General features: G+C 41.2%; 1 protein-coding gene across 2 annotated transcripts in view; it reads right to left on the bottom strand.

The window, feature by feature from the left end:
• Positions 1 to 766: 766 nt before the first annotated feature.
• Positions 767 to 15,905, bottom strand: part of ptpn3 (protein tyrosine phosphatase non-receptor type 3) — a 92,066-nt gene continuing 76,927 nt past the window's right edge. Inside the window, exons 22-26 of one of the 2 annotated variants that reach the window (XM_060900143.1) lie at positions 14,718 to 14,858; positions 14,245 to 14,373; positions 8,376 to 8,521; positions 2,181 to 2,316; positions 767 to 2,061 (exon numbers count right to left, since the gene is read on the bottom strand). In XM_060900143.1, the coding sequence (XP_060756126.1) occupies positions 1,981 to 2,061; positions 2,181 to 2,316; positions 8,376 to 8,521; positions 14,245 to 14,373; positions 14,718 to 14,858 (633 nt within the window). In that variant the 3' untranslated portion in view covers positions 767 to 1,980. The remainder of the gene's footprint in view (positions 2,062 to 2,180; positions 2,317 to 8,375; positions 8,522 to 14,244; positions 14,374 to 14,717; positions 14,859 to 15,905) is intronic. The other variant, XM_060900144.1, reaches the window with a different exon arrangement.

The raw sequence follows: 15,905 nt of genomic DNA on the forward strand, positions 1-15,905 counted from the left end.
TTCAGAAAACGACCAGATAAAAACAAATGCCAGCCTGCCTGGTGATCTCTGGAGAGGAGGTGGAACAGATGGGGAGCTTCAAGCACCTCAGTGTTCACCTCTCCGAGGACCGGACATGCGGAGTGAACACCAGAGAGGTGGTGAAGGCAGCCCAGCGGAGACTCTTCTTCCTGCGATCCCTGAGGAAAACTCGGCTCTCACAGAAGCTCCTTACCAACTTCTACTAGTGCACTATACAAAGTGTTCTGAGCTATGGATGCATAGTGTGGTTCTCCAGCTGCATCTCAGAGGAAAGATCTGCAGCAGATCATCAGGACTGCATCTAAAATCATTGGTACCCCTCTCCAATCCCTGAAACAGATCTACTCTGCCAGGCTGAGAAACAGAGCCACAAAGATTAGGACTGACTGCACTCACCTCAGACAATGTCTTTTTGACACCCTTCCCTCTGGCAGGCTTTGGGTCATAAAGTCACAAACAGCAAGACACCAAAATAGCTTCTTCCCCAGGGCTGTAAAAGCTCTGCTGGAGGCCTGATGCGGACTTGGACGCTCTCTCTGCACCTTAAGTATATACTGTTATACTGCTGCTGCTTGTATGCCATTATGCTGTTTTATATATATATATATATATATATATATATTCATTTTTATTTATTGATATGCTGCTGTGATCTGAGCCCTCAAACAGTGTTTCGTCGTATAGTAACGTGCAATGGCAAAGAATCGATCTAACTCACACCACTCAAAAACTTGGGAAGCCAAAATAAATATTTCATTTATTTATTTCTTTAATAATAAAGTGATAACTGATCGATTGTAATAGTATTTCTATTCAGACTGCGTCTTTGTGTGCATCCTATAGAATTATACAGGTCTAAAAGTGGCAAAGTGCTTTTTGTCTTCTTAAGATCCGGTGCACGTTTTCCCTGTGTCCATGGTTTCCTCCAGGTTTTCCGGTTTCTTCCCATCTCCAAAAACATCTCAATAGGTGGACTGATTACATCAAATTATCTTAAGAGTGAATGCATGTTTATAGTGAGAGATGGACTGGTGTCTTATCCACCTCATGCCCAGTGTTCCGACAATCCAGATCCACCATGACACCGACCAAAATGAGGCAGTAACAATGAATAAGAAGAACTTTCTCTGCCTTTAACCCATACCCAGAGCAGTAGGCAGCCATGCTAACAGCACCTGGGGAGCAGTTGGGAGTTGGATGCCTCGCTCAAGGGCACCTCAGCCCAAGGTCGTCCCATATTAACCTTTGAACTGTAGGGGAAACTGGAGCACCCGGAGGAAACCTATGCGGACACGGAGAGAACATGCAAACTCCACACGAAGACCCCCGCCAGCTGCTGGGCTCGAACCCAGAACCTTCTTGCAAGCCATAAATGAAGATACACAGTTCTGAGGGCACTGGTGGTCTTGCTTTTTGGTCTCTTGATTGTAAAATTGTGTGTAGTAAAGGTCTGGTTATTAGCAGCATGGCAGTGTATCCGTGTCAGTAAGTGCCTGGATGACTTACTGCATATTTACCTTTAACAAGCAGAGCAAAACTTTGAATCTCGCTAAAGATGTATAGAATGTCTACTGCGAGTCAGTTTACATTCTTTAAATCCAGTTTTCATTTTCAGCATTCCTCCCACCCCAAGATGAGGGATGATTCCACGTCAGGGAGGCAATGAATCCAGGTGGAACTGTGACCTGCACCTCAAAGCTAAAGCACTACAGTCGTGTACATAAGTAGTGTAGATCCCAAATTTTCCTTTACTATACATCTCTATTAAATCACTTTCTTTACTTTTTACTGCTTTGCTTTTGCGTCAGTCTTTATCTCTGCCCCCTGAAAACAGAAGACCTGACAAAAACCTGGTTAAATCTCCCTCTTACAACCTATCATCCATCATACCCAACAACCAATTGGTTTTTAATCTCTTTGTTATCTGTATTCATATCCATTCCTCCTGTCCTCCTCTTGTCAGCTGCAGGTTGTGTTGCTGTGTTTGAATCTCTCTCGGTAGACATGCAGGATAGCCTGACATACAAAGCTGAATTGGCACTGAAAAATAATCACACACACAGAGAGAGAGAGAGATGAACAATAGTCTGCAGTGCCATATGAATGTGCAAGTCCTCCACAAGATATTAAAGCGCTGGAACTGAAAATACTGTGCATACCGAAGTTTGGACCATCATGGCTCTTTGCTCCCTCAGCAAAGCAACAATTTCAAGAGGATACACTGGCTGTGCCCCCTCCATCAGGATCAGGGCAGTCTCCATGGTGATGAGCACACCTGTCCGTCCAATCCCAGCACTGAAGAAAACATAGGCGCACGTTTCCTTACTTAAGCATGTAATTTTAACAGGTAGAGTCAACCCCAATATTACAAGCCCAATTCCAAAAAAAAAATCGGGACACTGTGTAAAACATGAATAAAAACAAAATGTGAAGATTTGGAAAATCATGGAAACCCTAGATTTCATTAAAAATAGTACAACATATCAATGTTGAAACTGAGAAAGTTTGTTTTTTGAAAAACATATGCTCATTTTGATGTCAGCAACATGTTTCAGAAAAGTTGGGACAGGGCAACAAGAGACTGAAAAGTTGTATAATACTTTATTATTAAAAAAAAAACAAACCTTCATTTGGTTAATTGTCAACAGGTCAGTAACATGATTGGGTATAAAAAGTGCATCCCAGAGAGGCGGAGTCTCTCAGAAGTAAAGATAGGGAGGGGTTCACCGCTCTGTGAAAGACTGCATGGGCAAACAGTGCAACAATTTAAGAATAACGTTCCTCTAATGTAAAATTGCAAAGAATTTGGGGATCACATAACCTATGGTACATATCATTAAAAGAATCAGAGAATCTGGAGAAATCTCTGTATGCAAGAGACAAGGCTGAAAACTGACACTGGATGCCTGTGATCTTCAGGCCCTCAGGAGACACTGCATTAAAAGCAGACACGTGTCTGTAGTGGAAATCACTCTATGGGCTCAGGAACACTTCAGAAAACCATCGTCTGTGAAAACACTTCATTACTGCATCCACAAATGCAAGTTAAAACCAGATATAAACAATATCCAGAAACACCACCACCTTCTCTGGGCCCGAGCTCTTTTACGATAGACTGAGGTAAAGTGGAAAATTGTCCCGAGGTCTGACAAATCAAAAGTAGAAATTCTTTATAGAAATGATGGATGCCACGCCCTCCAGGCTAAAGAGGAGAGGGACCATCCGGCTTATCATCAGGTTACAGTCCAAAAGCCAGCATCCGTGATGGTATGAGGGTGCATTAGTGCACATGACATGGGTAGCTTGTACATCTGGGGAAGCATCATTAATACTGAATGGTATATACACGTTTTAGAGCAATATGCTGCCATCCAGAAAAAAAAAATTCTTTTTCAGAGAAGGACTTGCTTTGTTCAGTAAGACAATGCCGAATCGCTTTCTGCACATATTAAAACTGCATAGTTCTGTAGTAAGAGAGTCCGGGTGCTAAACTGGCCTGCCTGCAATCCAGACCAGTCTCCCATTTAAAACACTTGGTGCATGATGAAGCGCAAAATATGACGAGAGACCCCAAACTGTTGAGCAACTGAAATTGTACAGTACATCAAGCAAGAATGGGACAACATTTCTCTTTCAAAACTACAGCACTTGCTCTCCTCAGTTCTCAAACCTTGACGGAGTTGTTAAAAGTAGACACAGTGGTAAACATGCCCCTGTCCCAACTTTTTGAAACATGTCGCTGACATCAAATTCAAAATGAGCATCTATTTTTCAAAGAAAAACAAAATTTTGCAGTTTCAACATTTGATATGTCTTTATACTATTTTCAATGAAATACAGGGCTTCCATGATTTGCAAGAATTATCACATTGTAATTTATTGTTTGCACAGTGTCCCAACTTTTTTGGAATGGGATTGTATAATGCATGCAATAAATGACGTTAAATTACAAGGTTTTTTTTCCTTATGGAAAAACAATTTTCCCTGCTAAACACTCATTTCAAAATGATCAGAACACCACATTTAATATTCTGGGATGCCTGTCCTGGAGAAAAACAGCAGGAGCCTCTTCCTGTACCATCAACGAAGGCTACAAAACCTTGGATCACTCATCTTTTTAAAGCTCCTTTACATTGAAATAATTATTTGCCTCCGATTCTATGACCTTTATCTAAAGGTTTTATGCTCAGCCATGTATTTCAGATTATTTGGGATGGATTTGAGCCTAGGTCATCTCTATATGCTGTATGATACATTTCGTATTCCTTGTGTTCTGGTACGATGTGACAACACACTAAAGAAGTCAGTGGTAATAAAAGTCCCTGATTCAAGCAGCAATAGGCCTCCTTTCTTTTTTTTTTCCTCTCCACTCTCTTCGTTATTATATAAAACAGGCCTATGTGTTTGGTAGATTGAGCTTGTGTCGCTTTTCCAAAGTTATACTTCTGTTGGTCAAAAAGCTGATCTGAAGATTCTTTAAGAACATCAAAAACACCAGTCTCCTGACTCCATCCATTATCTGTAGCCGCTTATCCTGTTCTACAGGGTCACAGGTAAGCTGGAGCCTATCCCAGCTGACTATGGGCGAGAGGCGGGGTACACCCTGGACAAGTCGCCAGGCAGTCTCCTGACTAATTACTGAAAATTCTAACAAGCTGGTGCCCCTGATGACCCATATGGCACACTACCACCTCTCTGGTGGGATCCTTTCCTTGTAAGACAGGAACAGTGGGGTAAGCATAAGGAACATTTGAACAGAGTTCAAACCCTAAGACTGAAATGGCAATTACAAAACAAAACAAAAAAACCTATAAAAATACAGTCATGGGAAAAAGAAAGTACACCCTCTCTCAATTTGATGTTTTTATTCATCATGACCTAAATAATTGTTTAGTCCTCACTAACTTACAAACAAAGAACCTCAGGTGACAACAAAAACAGATTTCAATGTGTATTCATTTTATTCCCCAAAAAGTAAACCAACAGTCAGAAACCAGGTGGGAAACACTCTTCCTATATCCTCCCACAATCCTAAAGATAGCAATTAGCAGCCAGATGTTATTAATGAAATGCACAAGATTAGTTAATCATTAAGAAATGTGACTCCCTCTATAAAGGCAGAACCTTTGGAAGTTTGGTTTTCTGGAGCACTCAGATGTGTGTGTGTCTACATCATGCCAAGAAGAAAGAACGTCAGCCATGACGTTAGACAAGCAACTGTTCCTGCTCATCAGTCTGGGAAGGGTTATAAGGCCATCACCAAACAATTTGAAATTCATCCTTCTACAGCAAAAAGGACTATTTACAAATGGAGCACCTTCAAGAAATTGCCAAATCTTCCCAGGAGTGGGCATTCCAGCTAATTAAGTCCAAGGTCAGTCTGTTTAATGCTCACGAGATATAAAGGAAAAACCCAAGAGCTACATCATGTGTCTTACAGGCCTCTGTAAGTGTACTAAAATGTTTATGATGGCACAATCGGAACAAGACTGAACAAGTACAGCTTTCATGGAAGGGTGACAAGGAAAAAGACTTTCCAAAAAGGTTATGGCAGCACGACTTGGGTTTGCAAAATCGTATCTGAACAAACCACAAAAGGTCTGGAACAATATCCTTTGGACTGAAAAGATCCAGGTTAAGATGCTTGGTCATCAGGCATAGCGCCATCTTTGGTGAAAATCAAAGACACAGCACATCACCAGAAACACCTCATACCTGTACCAACTGTCAAGTAGGGTGGAGTGGTCATGAATTGGGCTTGTTCTGCAACTACAGGGCCTGGGAAACATGCAGTCATTGCAACCACAATGAACTCCACTTTATGCCAGAATATCCTTGACACGCATGTGAGGCTCTCTGTCCAGCAGCATAAGCTGGACCCAAAATTTGGTCATGCAACAGGACAATGAGCCTATGCACACCAGCAAATTGACATCTGAATGGTGAAATAAGTGTGGGGGGGATTATGTTGGAACGAGCCAGACTTTAACCCCATCAAGATGCTCTGGTGGGATATTAAGAGAGCTGCGCATAAACAAATGCCTTCAATCATCAAGGAACTGAAGCAATGCTGTCAAGAAGAATGGACCAAAATGACGTGATAAACTAAAATTCATACAGAAAACATCTACTTCAAGTCATTGTTCTTGAAGGTGGTTCTACACGTTACCAAATTATAGGATGTACTTTTTTTTTTGTTTTCTTCACACATGGTTTCAGAATATTGGTTTACTTTTTGGAAAAAAAAAAAATGACTACATAAAATATTTTTTTTGTTGTTGTCACATAAGGATATTTGCTTGTTTATCGAAGAAGTTGGTAAAGACTACACAATTGTTATTTAGGCCCTGATAAATAAAAACATAGAATTAAGGGAGGGTATGCTTTCTTTTTCTCATGACTGTATATATCAGCTAATGGGTGTTTGTATGAATTTAGATATTCTATATACAACCCCTGGCAAAAAGTATGGAATCACCAGTCTTGGATGAGCACTCATTCAGACGTTTTATTCTGTAGAACAAACATGATACAATAATAAAGGTCATTCCAAAGTGCAACTTCTTGGCCTTCGGAAACACTAAAATAAACGAAGAAAATACATTGTGATAGTCAGCAAATGTTACTTTTATAGACCAAGCACAGGGAAAAAAAAATATGGAATCACTCAATTTTCAGGTAGAAAATAAGGACTCACCCAGTCAATTTCCTTTCCCTAAATTGACTCCTGCCTCAGATTAGATTTGCTCGTTAGTCTGCAGTTAGAAACAGGGCAGTTATCACACCTTGGAGGGCTGCTGGACCAAGTGGATTGGCAAGAATCATGGCTCCAACAAGAGAGATGTCTCTTGAAACAAAAGAGAGGATTGTCAAACTTCTTAAAGAAGGTAACTCTTCACGGATGGTTGCCAAAGATGTGGGCTGTTCACAGTCAGCTGTATCGAAGATATGGACCAAGTACAAACAGCATGGGAAGGTTTTTAAAGCCAAGTGTACTGGTAGACCAAGGAAGACATCAAAGCGTCAAGACAAACTTAAGGCCATATGTCTTGAAAACCGAAAAAGTACAACAAAACAAATGAAGCATAAATGGGAGGAAGCTGGAGTCAATATACAAGTATGTGACCGAACCGTGAGAAATTGCCTAAAGGAAATGGGATTTTCATATAGGGAAGCTAAAAGAAAACCATCATGGACACCTAAACAGAAAAGAACAAGACTACAATGGGCTAAGGAGAAGCAATCATGGACTGTGGATGACTGGATGAAAGTTATCTTCAGTGATGAATCACGAATCTGCATTGGACAAGGTGATGATGCTGGAACTTTTGTTTGGTGCCGTTCCAGTGAGATTTATGAAGAGGACTGCCTGAAGAAAACATCCAAATTTCCACAATCCTTGATGATATGGGGCTGCATGTCAGGCAAAGGCACTGGGGAGGTGGCTGTGGTTACTTCTTCAATAAATGCACAGGTTTACATCGACATTTTGGACAGTTTTCTTATCCCTTCAATTGAAAAGATGTTTGGGGATGATGAAATAATTTTCCAAGATGACAATGCATCGTGCCATAGAGCAAAAACTGTGAAAGCATTCCTTGGTGAAAGACACATCCAGTCAATGTCATGGCCTGCAAATAGTCCAGATCTCAACCCAATAGAAAACTTGTGGTGGAAATTGAAAAAAAATGGTCCACGACAAGGCTCCGGCCTGCAAAGCTGATCTGGCAACTGCAATCAAAGAGAGTTGGCACCAGATTGATGAAGAATACTGTTCGTCACTCATCAAGTCCATGCCTAAGAGACTGCAAGCCGTTACAAAAGCCAGAGGTGGTGCAACTAAGTACTAGTGATGTGTTTTGAATGTTCTTTTGTTTGTCTGTTTTTCATGATTCCATATTTTTTTCCTCAGAATTGAGTGATTCCCATATTTTTTTCCCTGCGCTTGGTCTATAAAAGTAACATTTACTGACTTCCACAATGCTTTTTCTTCATTTCTTTTAGTGTTTCTGAAGGCCAAGAAGGTGCACTTTGGAATGACTTTATTATTGTATCATGTTTGTGATCTGAGTTTGTTCTACAGAATAAAACGTGTGAATGAGTGCTCATTCAAGACTGGTGATTCCATACTTTTTGCCAGGGGTTGTAGATGCCAATAATATCACTATATATATGTTTTTGGGAGAAAACAATTGAGAAAAGTGTATTCTCTCAGTGTTTGAGTGGAAAATGTGAATTGTTTGTACTGTTTTTTTTTTATTTTTTTAATTCTCGCTCATTTAAAAAAAAAAAAAATTATATTTATTCTTGCCCATCATCTTGATGGGTGCCAGTAATTTGTGTTTGGTGCCTACCTGCAGTGGACCATAAGTGGTTCAGTGCCCCTTCGTTTGCTTCTCATTGCCTGGACAAAGTCCAAGAAGTCGGAAGACTCATCTGGGACCCCATGATCTGGCCAGGCCACATACTGTAGGTGTGTAATAGAGCGTTGTTCACCCAGCTGAGAGACAGAGAGAAAATGTGTGTGAATGAGAGCGAGAGAGAAAGAGAGTGAGCGTACAAGTGTTTGCTGAAAGGAAAATGCATGTCTGGGCACGTTTCTTTTCCCCTACTAGACTACGAAGATACTGAAGCGGAAAAACAAAGACACAAAAACCGGTATATATAGACACGCCCCTACAAACGGCTAACTGACGAGAGCTTTTCAGCACGTCCCATGAGTATCTCTTCCATACACATGGTTATGATTAAATATGACATGCAATGTCACCCATTCCTAATCATTTATAGGTGCTTGGGACAAACTGGAAACTGCGCACACACAAGCAGTTTTATAATTAACACATTCAAGCACTCTTAGGAAGAACGGAAGCAATTAAACCTTGCTACAGTGACAAATTGATCTTGGTTAATTAGCATAAATCATTTCATAGCAGAGCAATTTTCAAAACAGAATGCCTTACAAATTTTCCATTTTGGGCTGACAGGAGTACAATGGAGTTGCAGTGCAATTTATTAATGCAGATTGACCAAGTATTAACTTTTACAAATGACTTAAGCCACATTTGAATAACAATAAACTGACAATTTATGACTTGGTCCACCAGGGGTGTAAAACTCAGGATTCCACACAATCCCATATGATTTTGATTTTTAAAAGGGATCCTCCAGTGGATTTACTCTTACACTTGTGTTAAAGGAACAGTCCACCGTACTTCCATAATGAAATATGCTCTTATCTGAATTGAGACGAGCTGCTCCGTACCTGTCCGAGCTTTGCGCGACCTCCCAGTCAGTCAGACGCAGTCAGACGCGCTGTCACTCCTGTTAGCAATGTAGCTAGGCTCAGTATGGCCAACGGTATTTTTTGGGGCTGTAGTTAGATGCGACCAAACTCTTCCGCGTTTTTCCTGTTTACATAGGTTTATATGACCAGTGATATGAAACAAGTTCAGTTACACAAATTGAAACGTAGCGATTTTCTATGCTATGGAAAGTCTGCACTATAATGACAGGCGTACTAACACCTTCTGCGCGCTTCGGCAGCGCATTGATATCTGAGCTCCGTATCAATGCGCTGCCGAAGCGCGCAGAAGGTGTTAGTACGCCTGTCATTATAGTGCGGACTTTCCATAGCATAGAAAATCGCTACGTTTCAATTTGTGTAACTGAACTTGTTTCATATCACTGGTCATATAAACCTATGTAAACAGGAAAAGCGCGGAAGAGTTTGGTCGCATCTAACTACAGCCCCAAAAAATACCATTGGCCATACTGAGCCTAGCTACATTGCTAACAGGAGTGACAGCGCGTCTGACTGACTGGGAGGTCGCGCAAAGCTCGGACAGGTACGGAGCAGCTCGTCTCAATTCAGATAAGAGCATATTTCATTATGGAAGTACGGTGGACTGTTCCTTTGAGTAATCATTGATTTCAACAGTCATTCATTCATTTTCGGAGACCAAATAGTGTTCTAGAAAAATTAATTTTTATTAAAATACCAGACGGGCCTCCCGCAGAAGTGACGTATGCAATGACGTGGCTTAGCGGAAGTTTGGAGCAACTCGGCTGTTTATATCCTCTGCTTACATTGTGGTTGTTAGTTTTACAAGTATTTTTACTGAATTTATAGATTTTTAAATAAGTATGCCCCATTGTGCAGCATATAAATGCCAAAATGATGCCAAAAAGAAGGACGAGAAGATACATTTTCACCGTTTACCTGGCCAGAATTGTCCGACTATTCGCAAGAAATGGATTCATGCCGGGCGGCACAGTGGTGTAGTGGTTAGCGCTGTCGCCTCAAAGCAAGAAGGTCCGGGTTCGAGCCCCGTGGCCGGCGAGGGCCTTTCTGTGCGGAGTTTGCATGTTCTCCCCGTGTCCGCGTGGGTTTCCTCTGGGTGCGCTGGTTTCCCCCACAGTCCAAAGACATGCAGGTTAGGTTAACTGGTGACTCTAAGGCTACACCCACACGACAACGGCAACGAGATTAAAAAAATAAAAATCGTGTCCGCATGGGCAACGGATCAGTAAAATATCAGGTACATATGGCAACGCAACGCTTGCTGAAAACGATGCAATACACATGCCACACCTCTAGGTGCGCTGTAAGACGGTCCCATCGGAGACACCACAACAATAGAAGTAGTAAGGACGCATGTGCATAAACTTATGCGCGAGACTTCATATTAGCCACAAAGTCAGAAAAATCTGTTCGTAAAATTACGTTATAATGACCAAATACAGTGAAAAGTATTTTTCCAGTCTCACCTGTGAAAGATAATCCCATGTGATCTCGTTTGGACGGCAAACCTCTTGGTACAGTTAAACGCAGCACATGAATAAGGCATCTTTATTCTCCGCTTTAACCCATCCAATATGGCGGCGAGGATGACGTATGATTCTACGCGGAAGGCGGAGTCTTTAATGGTCCGGAATAAATTGAATGCTACACGCTGATGGATTAATTTGTTCTTCTACGCTCTTTTTGAGGAATGTATTGTAGGACTTAAACCAACATCTGAAGAGGTGAGATCGCTCCTTTTTTCCCCTATTTTTGCTGGCGGGATTGACTCTGCCCTAAGGGCTACACTCTCTCTCTGCACCATTACACAATAAATATTCACAGTGAAAATATTTTGTAAGCGTGTTTCATGAACCAAGTTATAGGATTTGTTGACAACTCGCATCGAGTTAGTTACACTTCTACCCGGCGTGAAGCACATGTGGTTGTGACGTCATCGTAAACAAATCCGTTCTACTCATCCAGACGACTTCGCAACGGCGTCGTTGCCAGATCTTTCCACTCTGGAACCCGTTCTCAAAAGATTTCGTTTTGGGGCACCCAAAACGCCGGTGCCGTGTGGACGCCAGTCCGAAACGATAAACAATTTTATCAGATTCACCTGATTCCGTTGCCATGTGGACAGGGCCTAAATTGACCGTAGGTGTGAATGTGAGTGCGAATGGTTGTCTGTGTCTATGTGTCAGCCCTGTGATGACCTGGCGACTTGTCCAGGGTGTACCCCGCCTTTCGCCCGTAGTCAGCTGGGATAGGCTCCAGCTTGCCTGCGACCCTGTAGAACAGGATAAAGCGGCTAGAGATAATGAGATGAGATGAGACTATTTGGTCTCCGAACATGAACTTTTGACTGTTGAAATCTACAAATACTTTTACTTAACATAAATTTAAGAGTAAATCTGCTGGAGGAGCCCTTTAAGGCAGCAATCTGATATTTGATGACATCACTGAATTTACTCTAAGATGATTTAGAAGGCTGCTTTACAAATGGGGCCTGCTCACACCAGTTAGCGTTTTCCGACAGCTGATCCAAACGTATTACCTACAGTGGTGCTTGAAAGTTTGAGAACCCTTTAGAATTTTCTATACTTCTGCATAAATGACCTAAAACATCAGATTTTCACAAAAGTCTGAAAAGTAGATAAAGAGAACCAAATTAAACAAATGAGACACAAAATGTTATACTTGGTCATTTATTTATTGAGGAAAATGATCCAATATTACATATCTGTGAGTGGCAAAAAGTATGTGAACCTTCGCTTTTGGTATCTGGTGTGACCCCCTTGTGCAGCAATAACTGCAACTAAACGTTTCCGGTAACTGTTGATCAGTCCTGCACACCGGCTTGGAGGAATTTTAGCCCATTCCTCCGTACAGAACAGCTTCAACTCTGGGATGTTGGTGGCTTTCCTCACATGAACTGCTCACTTCAGGTCCTTCCACAACATTTTGATTGGATTAAGGTCAGGACTTTGACTTGGCCATTCCAAAACATTAACTTTATTCTTCTTTAACCATTCTTTGGTAGAACGACTTGTGTGCTTAGGGTCGTTGTCTTACTGTTTGACCCACCTTCTCTCGAGATTCAGTTCATGGACAGATGTCCTGACATTTTCCTTTAGAATTCACTGGTATAATTCAGAATTCATTGTTCCATCAACGATGGCAAGCCGTCCTGGCCCAGATGCAGCAAAACGGGCCCAAACCATGATACTACCACCCCCATGTTTCACAGATGGGATAAGGTTCTGATGCTGGAATGCAGTGTTTTCCTTTCTCCAAACATAACGCTTCTCATTTAAAACAAAGTTCTATTTTGGACTCATCCGTCCACAAAACATTTTTCCAATAGCCTTCTGGCTTGTCCACGTGATCTTTAGCAAACTGCAGATGAGCAGCAATGTTCTTTTTGGAGAGCAGTGGCTTTCTCCTTGCAACCCTGCCATGCACACCATTGTTGTTCAGTGTTCTCCTGATGGTGGACTCATGAACATTAACCAATGTGAGAGAGGCCTTCAGTTGCTTAGAAGTTACCCTGGGGTCCTTTGTGACCTCGCTGACTATTATATGCCTTGCTCTTGGGGTGATCTTTGTTGGTCGAGCACTCCTGGGGAGGGTAAGAATAGTCTTGAATTTCCTCCATTTGTACACAATCTGTCTGACTGTGGATTGGTGGAGTCCAAACTCTATAGAGATGGTTTTATAACCTTTTCCAGCCTGATGAGCATCAACAACGCTTTTTCTGAGGTCCTCAGAAATCTCCTTTGTTCGTGCCATGATACGCTTCCACAAACAGGTGTTGTGAAGATCAGACTTTGATAGATCCCTGTTCTTTAAACAAAACAGGGTGCCCACTCACACCTGATTGTCATCCCATTGATTGAAAACACCTGACTAATTTCACCTTCCAATTAACTGCCAACCCTAGAGGTTCACATACTTTTGCCACTCACAGATATGTAATATCGGATCATTTTCCTCAATAAATAAATGAGCAAGTATAATATTTTTGCCTCATTTGTTTAACTGGGTTCTCTTTATCTACTTTTAGGACTTGTGTGAAAATCTGATGATGTTTTAGGTCATATTTATGCAGAAATATAGAACATTCTAAAGGGTTCACAAACTTTCAAGCACCACTGTAATTAAAGACCATCAAAGAAAATTCTATACTGTACACAATTTCTGAAAGCATCGTGCTAAATTTAACACAACAGCACCACTGTTTCAATGAGTGAAGGAATTTACTAGTGCTGATCAGATGTGCTATAAACTGCAAATGCAGGTGCTTTGCTTCAATGTGAGGTCCAGAACAAATGCTGCAGCAAGGTCAGAGAAGAAAGAATGAATCAGTTGATTGTGAGATCATGCATTAATCTACCATTCTATCTCCACTTACGCACACAGGCATAAACAAACAAACACACACACACGGTGTATGGCCAGTGAATGTGTGATATAACCTCCGTCTGCTGCCCGTGCTGAGATTAACTCCCACCAACAGCTACAACAGATGGGTCTCTGTTCTCTAGCTATCATCATGCATGTGTGTGTGCATGCATGTGTGTGTGTGGTCCTGTAGTGTAGCCTGTGAAAATGTATGACCACACATGCAAAGAAATGCTCATGTACACACACACACACTAAATTTCTGGTTGAAGTTTTTTTTTTTTTTTAAACAATGTCAATGAAATGAAAATAAGGAAAGAGGAATTGCACCGTCACAAAAACAGTAACCAAGCATAGCAATCTGCTGTACTAATTAAGCATACATGTACATGTATTAAATGAGTGTACTACCTAAAACTTAGCTTTTAGGTACTTTGCTTCTGAAAATAAATTTTATATATATATTTTTTTAATAGTACTAATCAGATACCTGGAGAAATCAGGTCTTCCCTCTTTACACAGCTGTATGTTACCTGAGTGTGTGTGAGCGTTAGCTCTCTGGTGACATAGGCCAGGTTACACTCTTCAGAATGACAGCACACTTGAAGGTAGTCATAGTCCTTGACTTCAGGAGGATGAGGCCAGTATTGGTGGCATTTGGTCTAAAGCAGTGCCAGGATTATTAAGCAAAGCGCACGCGCACGCAGACACACACACGCACGCACGCACGCACGCACGCCCACAAAATATCAAATCACCCTATGAAAGACCAAATGGTTACCAAGCAACAGTCAAGCTGAGCACAAGAATACAGCAGTCACAATTAAAGTGTGTGTGTGTGTGTGTGTGTGGCATCGGAATAGGTTCCTTCTGGTGTTTAATGTGCAAATACAGTTCTCTTCATTTATTTCAATGGAGCTGTGTATATGCTTGCAGTGTGGGGTCAATATATACATGTTTTATAATGCCTCTCATACCTTTTTTTTTTTTTTTAAATGGAACCTACCCGTCCTCTCTCGGTGAGTGTGGTCAGCATGATGATCACACTGACTCCCTGCTCCCATACACTCCTCCAGAAGTGAGTACATGTGTTGGGCAATGGTCCCTGTGCTGCCATATACTGTAACGTGGTACCTGCTGGCTCAGTCTAAAAAAAACACACACACACACACACACACACACACACACACACACTAGCTCTGGTCATCTAAACCTTTTCCTCGACTCTCAATTCTGTAAAACTGGCTCCAGGGATCTCCACTGCACTGGCCTGGGCTAGGTGGTGAACAGGGTTTAAATCAGGAACATAAGCCCCAGAATGAGCCTTCTCCAATGGTTCCGGCCAAATTCCAAGTCCTTGGTTTGTAAATGTCACAACCATCGGTTAAATAATAATACTCTTTTTTACTTCTATCGATTTAGAAACGCAATTAATATATTTCACTCAGTAGCGATCATCAAAAATGAAAACGTTAGATTAGATAGTTGTGGAATGGCAATGATGTAGACAGCCAACAAACAATTTGAGGGACTGACAAGGAAATTGAGATGCTTATAAAAGGCAAGCATATGGCAGGATATCAAACTGGTTAGAGAAACGTGAAAAAGAGTAATACAAAACAGTCGGAGGGGGCAAACTGGGACAAAAAACCAAAACAAGAGAAGGGCAGGACGCATAACATTCCTGTGGTGTGACATTATGGATGCCTTTACCTTCAAAATTTCCATGAGCAGCAGGTCAAACCTGATTATTCCATTTCTTAACGTTAAAGCAAAAGAATACCAAACTCTCATAATACAACTCTTAAAAGAAGTGCAACTGTATAGTGTGCTTTCATTCCCATTTAAAACACTACCTTTCTGACCAAGCCTACCACTGTAGTATTACTTCTCATTTTCTTAGGGAATTGTCTGGAACCTTCTTGGTAGGTTTTATAATTTGGTTTGCTCTTTCCTTTAAAAAAATAAAAATAAAAAAAGGAAACTCTGGGTGGAAATGTACTCCCAATAGGGGTTCGTTTGTGAATAATTGGCCTTCACTCAAAAGAGTATTGCGAGTTAAGCATTTCAAGTTGTCCTGGTAAGCCTCCCCAAGACGAGTCAAGTTAATTTGTAAGACAAGAAGGAAACTGGAGTTGCACTAAACCCTAGTTAATAGGTTGCTATATTTCTCAATGGTATTTCTGGTAATTTA

This window comes from Neoarius graeffei, chromosome 19 (genome assembly GCF_027579695.1).
Source record: "Neoarius graeffei isolate fNeoGra1 chromosome 19, fNeoGra1.pri, whole genome shotgun sequence".
In the NCBI taxonomy this organism is placed as follows: Eukaryota; Metazoa; Chordata; class Actinopteri; order Siluriformes; family Ariidae; genus Neoarius; species Neoarius graeffei.